The sequence below is a fragment of the Astatotilapia calliptera genome, chromosome 12 (genome assembly GCF_900246225.1).
Source record: "Astatotilapia calliptera chromosome 12, fAstCal1.2, whole genome shotgun sequence".
In the NCBI taxonomy this organism is placed as follows: domain Eukaryota; kingdom Metazoa; phylum Chordata; class Actinopteri; order Cichliformes; family Cichlidae; genus Astatotilapia; species Astatotilapia calliptera.
Window position 1 is genome coordinate 17,932,039 of NC_039313.1, and position 10,699 is coordinate 17,942,737.

The following is a 10,699-nucleotide window of genomic DNA, read 5'->3' on the forward strand; positions in this document are numbered from 1 at the left end:
CGAAGCTTGTCTCAACTTCATATATAAAAAAATAAAAATCACATTGTGTCTTACAAACCTTTCCTGCATAGTATTTTTTCAAAAATCCCCATTAAATGGAAACTGCTTTGTGTCTATGTCACCCGCTCTGGATTATGAACTACCAATGAGACACCAGGGAAACCAAGCTGAGCAAAACTGGTTAAATACACAAAGAAGGTCATGTTCTGTGAAGAAAATAAAGGAGATCAAACTGCAGTGGCACAAAAGCTTTAGCTGGACATCAGCATAATGGAACTGGTCACCAAAAATGCACGCACACGCAAACACACACAGCCAAGCTGTTCAATAGCCTAACCTTTTCAAAATACAAATATACAAGCATTCCTGTCCTGCTTACTGGAAGTGATGAGCTGAAAAGCTCTCACATCCCCCTCCTGCCCAAGTCTATATTTAGTGATCTGACTTTCAAATGGAGGCCAGAGCAATATATAGCCTGTCTCAGTCTCTCTAGGCCCTGTCTGCAAAACAAAACATCCAGGCAGAGAGGCTCTGGGACGATGCCAGGGTGAAACGTGAAGAAAAACGGCTCTCCTCGACTTTTCCCACAGCCTTTGACCAGAAACCTTTAATACAAGCACACAAGAATAAGTCCCCTTGGAAAGGAGAGTGTTCTGCTGACAGGAGGTTGAATGGAAGCTTGGTTCTCACAGTCTTATTAGCATACTCCAGTTTGTTGAGTGAGCAGACAGCGCTGCCCTCTCCTGGCTCATAACGGAATGTGAATGACATTAAAGAAGCAGGACAGCTGTGATGAATATCAAATAGCACTGGACACCGGGGACCAGGAACAAAAACAGATATATCCAAATTTCTAGACTGGCCTAAAAACTGTGCAGAACTCTGCTTAACCAGTAGTGAAATCACCTGAGATAAACAAGACAAAGGCACACTGTTCTTTTTGCTCAAACTGACTCAGTCCAGCTTGTTATTTATCGGATTCTGACCAGTAACACCTTGCACCACCAGCTCACAGCCATCTTGCCCACAATTTATGTGTTGCAGAGCTATTTTTCTATTTAGGCAGCCGGTTACTACATCTGTCCTTACCAGACTGATCGTTCATCATCCGGATTGCTTTAGCTTTGGCCAACTCCAGTGCCGTGACCCATCTCTGCCGCTCCACTTCTGTGCTGGCCTTCAGATGGTAAGTGCGGCCGCCGCTGCTCAGCACAATATTGCAGGCGTCCTCTGTGTCGATGTGTGCAGTTGCAAGGTTTATAGTTCCTCGGCACGTGTGGGCCATCTCTGCCTGTGTCCTGCAAACAAAACGCCAAGTAGAAAAAGCTGAAAACTTGTTTTGTTTTATTTTTCCCCTGTCTTACAATCACATCATTCAATCCTAACACTGTAAATTCATGTTCATATCCATTACAGCAGGGGTGCAAGTAGGAGAGTGGAAGAGGCATGTGGCCACTAAGAACAAGCAGGGAGGTATCCACGGTGATCGTGTCAGTCAGTTTTCAGGACTGTTCACATTATTTCACTCAATAAACACAACCTTATACATGAAATTACACCTGCATACAAATGGAGCTCCTGATTCACTCAGCGTGACCTGACTGCCCCTGCTGCGAGTGTGTTGAATTGTGGGTATCTGAGTAGCCTGTAAGTCCAACTGTTGCGCATAACAAGGCCTTTGTCTGAGCGAACACAGGCAAACAATGAAGAACAGTGTGAACAAAGAGAGAACAGAGTGTGAGAGGAGGTAAAAATGACAGAGCGATAGTAGGGAGACAGAACCAAAGCAGCAGGACGAGAGATTAGAACAAAGGGTAAAGGGAACAGTGGGTTGTATGAGTTGATGACTATATGTATTGTGTAAATCTTTGACAAAAGTGTACTCCAGGGCTGTTTCTAGCTCAAAATGGGCCTTTGCGGGTGGGAGGGGCACATCAACGCAATTGCTCTGCATATAAGTAAAGCAAAAACAAAAAAACAAAAAAAAACAAAAAAAAAACTGTACTTAATAGAAGTCTATGCAAACATTAGTTATTTCAGTAGTTTTATGCTGAAAAACATACATCCTTTACATGTTTTGATACTTTCCTTTAGTGTGGCTGAATGAAAATATGTAACAGGCAAATACAGAAAATACCCCCAGCTGACCACAGCAGATGTCTGCCCCTCCCTGAGTCTGGTTCTGCCAGAGGTTTCTTCCTGTTAAAGGGAGTTTTTCCTTCCCACTGTTGCCAAGTGTTTGCTAATAGGGGGGTCATCTGATTGTTGGTGTTTTCTCTGGGGTCTTTACCTTACAATATAAAGTGTCTTCAGATGACTGTTGTTGTGATTTGGTGCTATATAAATGAAATCAAATTGAACTGAATTAAAAGGAAAATCCATTTCAATGAGGTTCGTTTAAATACAACTAGTTTTTTTTAATAACTGAAAAGAAAAAAACTCTACAAAAACTATGCACTTAACATTCTGCATTTGAAAACTGTCTGCCTGACATTTTGTCACAGTTAAGTGAACTGAACTGCAGGGCATGGGTAGACCCTCGTGGCCTTTTGAAGCAGGTTTTCAGCCCGACCACAGACTGCTGATTTTGCCGATTAACAGCCTCAACCGGGGAGCAGCAACTAATCAGCAAAATCATATGCTCCACTCGCTCTTGTGAAGTGCAGAGGTTGTGTCAAATGAAACAAAGAGATGCTCAGCCCTCTATGTCACATGTCTGCCTGCTCATACCCTTGGAAACGGCCCCTTTGACGCACCCGTGCAATCATGTGAATTTGTCTGTGGGTCCTAACATCCTTTCATCCATCCTCAGTGAGCTCTCCCTGCCACAAGCAGCTGCCTCTCAGCAGCACTAAGCTCCCCAACAGTTCCGGCCTCAGCTGACACTAACAAGGTGGTTGCCGCCTTGTTGAGTGAGAGTTTGAAGTGTATTTAAAAGTTCTGCCAGGCAGTGGCTTCCCCTATACAGCTTCTCCAGGCTGAAGTCAAGTCTTGTTATAATGCCAGTCCAGAACAAGCGGTTCAGTGTACCCTTCCTCTGGCACTCGGTGCACATCAGTTGCGCAGACAACACCGCACTGTGGCCATGCGAAGCAGCGCGGAGGGGCAGCCGGCAATCCTGAACAGCCCAGATTTCAGCCGAGCTCAGCTGCAGAGTGCCGGATTTAAGTGGGTCAACAAAGGGAATGTGCTGCTGATGAGTAAGATGAGAAGCCACACTGATCGCTTCTGCCCTATGGGGAGGTGAGGCCATGCAAAGGCCATGAAATCATACAGTCAAGGAAACTAAAAAAGAAGCTGGGAAAGAGCGAAAAGAACCACGGAGGCATTAAGGCACTAGCAGAGGGGATAGGGGGAAGGTGAATGTGGGCTGCTGCTGCGGGTAAGCGAGGGGTCCTGCATGTTGCGCTCAGCCAGGAGAGAAATGCAGTGCTTTACCTGTCGGTCCCCTGCGCACAAATCCTCATAAAACACAAATCCACCGATCTGGAGCATGTAATGACAAAACAACAACCAGTGAAGAACACAGAACAGACGGCCGTAAGCATGAAGAGGCACACAGAAGAAGGCAAGGGAGTACCCTGAGCATGAGAACGCACAGTACACAAGTTTGTTATTCTGGCTGCGGGCCCATCACAAGACAGGGAAGAAGCCGGCGACTATGTCATGCTAATGAAAGAAAAGAAAGATAAGGAAACCAAAAGCAATGACACTGCAGCACGGATGGTGTGACATGACCTGCTGAAAAACCAAAACAATGAGATAATGAAAATGTGGCCAGACCCCCTGATCTCTTCAACATCACTGTGCTGCCCTCAGCTTGACATAAACACACAAACAAACACACACACTAAGAGATGTACACTCTTTAGCCTGGTGCAAATACCAGAAAACGAGCCCATTAACAAGATTAGATCAGCGCAGCAACATCTCTTGTTCCAGCCACTCTGCTGATGTGTCGGAATAGTAAACAGGATTCAGGCCAGGCTTTACCCTCCAGCTGGGCCGAAGGTTGGCCAGTTTCCCCGCTCCCTCCCCGCCTCCCAGGAGCTGAGAGGTGTGAGCTGTAACGCCAAAACCTGACTTTCCAAAGGGACGCAAGAGGTGCCGCCCCCCCACCGAGCATTTAAATTGATACTATCTAGTTACTCTCCCGCAGCTGAGAAGGAAACATGGAAGGCCTGGTCTAGTATGAAGAGCAAGGCTGGATTTACTGATACAGCAGCTCCAATAGCACTCAAAGCTTTAATACCCTGTAATCTTCCCTAACACACCAAGCTGGATATACTATAAGAGGTGAGAGTATTAAAACTGTGAGGAATAGTCAATTATGCATCTTTTTTTTTTTAAAGAAGTTCATTGAGAAAAGAAGGGAAATATCTCCTGATATTTCTGAGGCTGAAATAAAAGCCAGACAGAGCCGCAGTGTCACAGCCTTAACCAATCAATAACTACCGCCCTGTTGAATCTCTATAAAACTCATTGTAATTTACCAGGAGCAAGTACTGAGTGCGTCAGTCAGCCCACGAACCGTTTCTTATAACCCAGCAGTTGTGTCGCAGCACCAGCTCAAAGAACCAACCCGCTGCTTTATCAACAGCAGGCCTGAATGAAAGGAAACCTTTGGGGGCATTGACTAGTCTTAATTGCCACGTCTGTCAGTACTGATTTATCACAAATACAAAGTACCCTTTTTAAAGGGGGCGGGTGGACCCTGCGAATTATTAAACAAAGCAAAAATGATTAAATGCAGGACAGGCTACATGAGGTTTGATGAAAGTTGTCTTTGCTTTAAAGTGTGTGACACGGTTTAATGTGTTGTGAATTGTATTTCCATTAAATCAGATAACACGCTGATGCAAAGTGACATCGTCTTTCTTCTGATGCTTCAACCTAAAGACAAAAAACAGTCAGAAAACACTTTAACCTAACACGTTGTCACATTTGACTGACTGTTTCCCCTTTACTTCACTCACAAAAGAAGCGCAGACAGTCAGCCAGAGAAGGCGCAACACAAAGCCTGACGTCAGACACGCACAGTGTGGTCTGCCAGGAAGACAGCAGTGGAGGGGACAGCTCGTTCGCTTCGCTGCCTCTGTGCTCAGATGTCGACGGGCTACCTTTACTCCGGGGACAGCAGTCACCTTACAACATAATGGACTATTAATAGAGGGTAGAGGCAACAGGCATCTTTCCTTTCACCACAAGCACGGGCAGGTGTGGGGCCGCATCTACCACACCTCTGTCAAATAACCCCGCTGGCACGAAAAGACAAAGAGTCTGTTTCAGAAAGTGTGGCATGAAATGGTCTGAAAAGAGATTTGATTGTGTTTCTGCCAGCACACAGAGTAGAGAAAGCTCCCTATTCAATCTCCATTTTTAGTTTTGGAGCTGCAGGAAAACATCGTGAGTCAGAAGTTTGCTTCACAGCCCGGGGAGGCAAAATCGTACTGATGAGCATTCGCCGCGTTATTTGATGTACACAGACGGTTCGCAGGGGACCCTTTAAACAAGCACTCTAACCTCCCAATTAAAGATGACATTTGAAAAAGACATTAACCCAGAGGGATCAACTTATGATTTGCATTATTTTATGGCTGCAAGCAATTACAGAGTGCATTAACACATCATGCTAGAGCCATCTAAACTGTGAAAGCATTTAAACTTCACAGTCAAGGCTTTGACTCGCAGCATGGTGAGCAGAGGAAGGTTAATGCCATTAGGTGCACCTTCACTCTTTAATTAGGGAAACTGGGTCAGAGACAGGGCGAACATCTGTTGCTGGAAAACACTATGACCAAAAGATCCCACTGATATAAATGCTTCGGTAACATGACAGGCCTCAGTATGACGTACAAACTGCTGAAACCGTCTGTGTACATCAAATAATGCAGGGTGTTTCAGTGTTGACAAAAGCAGCAGCAGTAGCAAACAAACAGGTTAAACATGCAACAGCCAAGCAGTGAAAGTGAAAATCAACTAATTTTGCATGACCAAACAGCAGCTCAAGATCTGGCTTTCTGCCTCTGTCCCACCATCTTTGTCAGTATATCAAAGAGGTTTAGGGGGAAAGCTGTGAAGATTATGTCACACAAAGCAGGTACAGCTTTGTTCCAGAGTCTGGTTCTGCCTGATGTTCCTTCCTGCCAAAAGGAGGTTTTTCCTTCTCGCTGTCACCAAGTGTTTGCTCATAAAAGGTCATATGATTGGGGCGTTTCTCTATTATTGTAGGGTCTTTAGCTTATGATATAAAGTGATTTGAGGCGACTGTTCTTTTGATTTGGCTTTATATAAAATAACATAAACTTAATTGAAGCAAGTCTGTAATTCTCATTGCTGTTGCCAAGGAGATTTGTTGATTCTGACTGGCTTTAAATTGAAGTGCTATAGTATAAATCCACGTTACTAACTGAAATAAGCCTAGGAGCTGGCGTGCTTTACGATCCATTCAGAGAGCTCATGTATGAGCTTGAACACCTGCACCTGCGGAAACATGACTCCCGCGGAGAAAGCACCTGATCCACAGGTGCTACTACAGCTAACACTAGCTCGCAGCTACCTGGCTGTGCGATAGGAGCGAGGACAGACGGATAAACGATAGCGACCTTCTCTCGCACAGTATCCCATTACGGCGATCATACTAAGTGGCTGGGCTCAGTAACGTGACCGTGATGCAATGAATGAATGCACTCTGAAAAGTAACGTGGCGGTCATGTGGCGAAGGTATTTGAGACGGTGAAAGTCACATAAAAAGAAGTATTCAGGGCGAAGGGTTATTAAATGTGTGTTAAAAGCGGCCGGGCACCCTGTCGTGTCGGTCTCCCCGGGCGGACAGCTGGATCTGCAGCCGCCTGACAGCTGATGACAGGAGGCTATCGTGCTAGCTTGGTGTGCTGGCTAACGTCTGCGCCTGCCGTGACATGATTTCCCACTTATTTAAAGGACTAGCTGCCCTATATGTCCCCGTCTGTGTCACTGTCTCTCCGCGCCCAGCTGTCTTTTAAAGAAAATCCTGACTTTCTCCTCCGTCACAGCTCCGGTAGCTAGCTCTAGCCTGCTGCTAAACAGCTGAGGCAGCCAGCTGTAGTGACGCGCCGACACAGAAATGTGAGCACAAGTGGCGTTTACATTTTCCAGGGGGAGGGAGGAGGAAACATACACGCCATGCGTGCGATATTTACCTGTAATATGACAGCAGGCCATTGCTGAGGACAAACCACCGCCGCTGGTAGCCTTTCAGATAATTGGTCCATTTAAAAAGCCAGCCTTTGTAAGTATCCGACCCAGGTGCCGGGGCCGCGACAGAGGCGGATGCCGAGCCCTTCCCTTGCTCGCTCATCCTCGGCTCCGCCGCACGCCACAGAGTGCTGGATAAACCGGGAGCAGCGGAGACAGGGACACTAGCCCCAGATGGTCCACCAGGGCGAGGACCTTGTCACTGACAAATGAGATCGACGGAAGAGGGTCCGGTGTAGGACGAGAGAAACCACCGTAAACCCCTTCACATGACGCCGGAATGGACACCGGAGGAAGAACGAGAAGTGATGCCAAGACACTTTGCTGATGCAGACTGCAGAGGATTCAGAGCACAGAGCTGGGCTGGATAGAAGGGAGAGCCCTTACATGGTCTCAGCGTAACCTGACAAGGCTGCCATCAAACTAAATTACTTACATTACGACAGCGATAAACAGTTTGTGGCACCAATTTTAGGGAGAGGGCGGCCGCTACCCCGGCCACTCATTGAGGGGGTTGCACTGAGGGGGAGTGTCCGCTCTATCAATTCAAGTCTATAATTCAGCCCCGCACCACGTGACGTTGTTATCTAAACATTCCTAAACATTTGACATGCGGTTTTGGCTCCTGAATTCTGATCTGATGCTGTCAGATTGAGTAGGGCAGACAAACCAAGTTAATCATCAGTGTTATTAATCCAGCCTGTGCCTTTGCTTATAATCCAGGTCCTAATAAATCAGTGGTACCGGTGCACATCAGGGTGAGACACTTTTGGCACCCTTTTACTTGTGAAAAAACACATTGAGTGTAGGGCAATCTGCATTTGAAGTAACAAATAAACCACATGACTAAGAAAGCCTGCCCCAGAGCTACTGCCTGCTCTTTGGGGGTTTGCTGTGTTATTACTTAATCTTAAATCCCCGGACTGCCCAGGGTAACCTGTGTCATTTTATTCTTTTAGTTTGTATTATGCTGTCACCTAAATGGGATCGTGATATATATGCACAATAAACAGGGCCACAGATAGAACCAAATAATCATTTTTTCCACCCACCATCACCAGTACAACGAGCATAAGTCTACGCTTTCACAATGTTATACAAATGTTTGTCCCCAGAGTCCGAATGGAATAAAGGGGAAAGGCTTGTAAAGCTGTGGCCTCTGTTTCCTGGAATAATATCCTACAGAAGGAGATGACAATGTCCACTTTAAAGGAGCGAGAGAATAGCTCTTTTGGTCAGTGTGACTGCTTTTGTAATGATCTGTTATTTATCTGTTATATGATTTGCATGTTTGTGTTCAACTGTGTGTACTGAATGTCAGGTGTATGTCTTTCTTTACTTGTCATATTGTTATGTGTTGTATTTAGTCAGGTCCCTCTTGGAAAACGCATGTCTTTCAGTACAGCAGGCCTCCTTTTACAGTACAGAAACATTTATTCAGTGAATTTTCAGTCCATCTAGACTGGATATATCATCACAATGCCACCTTAAATGAACTGAGTTGGTTAAAACTAGTGTGTGTGTGTGTGTGTGTGGGGGGGGGGGGGGGGGGGGCGTCAGACACATGTTCGAGCAAAAATCCAGTAACTGGAAGTGTGTTTGATGCTTCTGATGTGGTTCCTGATAACATCGCTTTACCACAAGATGGCAATGTTGTAGAATTGATCCTAATGTGGTGAAGCCATGAAAAACACAAGGAGAAAAAAAAGGGGGACTATGCGCTTACCTGCTGCTCCTTGGCAGGTAGCTCCATGCCCTCCTGGGTTTTAATTGCACCTTAGAACACACATGCATCAACACTACAATGAGCGGGTGGAGGGAGGTTTGGAGTCTTCTCTCACCCCCGTTCTCTGCGGCCTGCTGGAGCGGGGGGGCTAGGAGGAGTTGGCCGTCCAGCTGCGGTCTGGAGTGTGGGGCCTCCCTGCTGCTGCGGAGTCGGGGCGGTCTGCCTCTCCCCACCGCAGGGAAAAGGGTAACACCACCTGGGTCTGGGTGCAGTTCCCCCCTCCAGGGGCAAGGGTACCTAGACCCGGTTCGTAGAGTACGCTTGGGGAGTGTGATCGTGTGTACAGCGTCTCTTTATGTCTGTCTCCATGTTGGTTGAGTGTGGAGTAAGTGCACATGAGAGCATGAGGGTGGGAATGGATGTTTGTGTCTGTGTGTGCCTGTCTGTGTCTATATGTCAGGTTGGGTATCAGACGCCACCTCTCTGGGGACATCTCAGGCCCTCCAAGGTTTGGAGGCCTATCTCCACCCGCCACTTCCCCTGCCAGTGGCGGACTCCCTCAGGTGTCGGTGCGTTGGTGGTTCTTTGTGTCTGGGGGTGGGCGTCCGGGTACACACCGGCTCACTCCTTGGCGGCCGCTTATCGGGGCCTGGAGCCTGGGGCTCGCTCGGGCCACTTCGGAGGTGGGGTGCCCCCGGCCTCTCGGCCTGGGGCTCGGTCACTCAGGCACGGCTGGCTGCCGGCGGAGCTCACGGGTGCGTCACTGCAACTCCCCCTGGCTTCTGCTCCGCGGCTGCTGAGTGAGCCCTCATCTGGGACTCTCCTCAGCTCTTACTGGGACAGTGGCGCGGCTGCCCCTCTGTTGGTCTTCCTTGGTCTCTTGTGTTCTGGGGGCCTCTGGATGTCTGGATTTTTGATCTCCTCCATACCTGCTTCATACCTTGGAGGACGGGGCTGTGGCCCCCCACACTCCCTAGCAGATCGTTACATGGAGAAGCCTTTGGAATGCAAGCATGCTGATCCACACAGGTATGCACACAGGTGTACACACGGGTATTCACAGACGCGGACTACAGCTTTCTTGGCTGCTGCCTCAAAGCACATTGTACGCTGTCTATCTTGCGTGCTGCACAATATCGTTTATTATTTAGTATCTACTGATATCTACTGCTAGCTAGTTTATTGTGATGGTGCTGTTTTTTTTATTATGTTGCTCTTTGTTGTTTGCTTTCTCTTCTGTTTTTTTTCTCCATACAGGTGACCCAGGTGTTTTGTTTTTTTTGTTTGTTTTTCTTTCTTTCTTCTCCCCCTTCTCACCGTCTCTTCTCCCCTTTGGTTTTCTTTCTCTCCCTCTCTTTCTTTCATTCTTTCTCCCTGTCCTATCCCCCAGTCATGTCTGTCCCGTTTGTAGCAACTGAAAATAAAATAAATTCATAATTATAATAAAGGTCAATCAAATGGACCAATATGGCAAGGCCATGATGATCCACTTGGTAAAATAAATCCGCTTGGCATCTTTCTTGGCCTCAAGACAACAATTCTGATGGCTAAAGATCCAAACGGGACACAAAAGGAAAAAAAAAAAAAAAGGAGAAAAAAAAGGGACCAGAGCAAGGTTGTTGTTCTCAAATGCTTTTAATAATCATGTGTCAGAAAGAACAAACAAAACAAAAAGCAACCAAAAGCCAAACAAAATTACTTACAGTACTGACACTGTAAAAATAACACAACACAAGT

At 46.7% G+C, this 10,699-nt stretch overlaps 1 protein-coding gene across 1 annotated transcript in view; it reads right to left on the bottom strand.

The window, feature by feature from the left end:
• The window catches only part of osbp2b (oxysterol binding protein 2b), a 54,771-nt gene extending 46,948 nt beyond the window's left edge, over positions 1 to 7,823 (bottom strand). The window contains exons 1-2 of the mRNA XM_026188562.1: positions 7,182 to 7,823; positions 1,090 to 1,298 (exon numbers count right to left, since the gene is read on the bottom strand). Coding sequence (XP_026044347.1) covers positions 1,090 to 1,298; positions 7,182 to 7,339 — 367 coding nt within the window. The 5' untranslated portion in view covers positions 7,340 to 7,823. The remainder of the gene's footprint in view (positions 1 to 1,089; positions 1,299 to 7,181) is intronic.
• Positions 7,824 to 10,699: the final 2,876 nt, after the last annotated feature.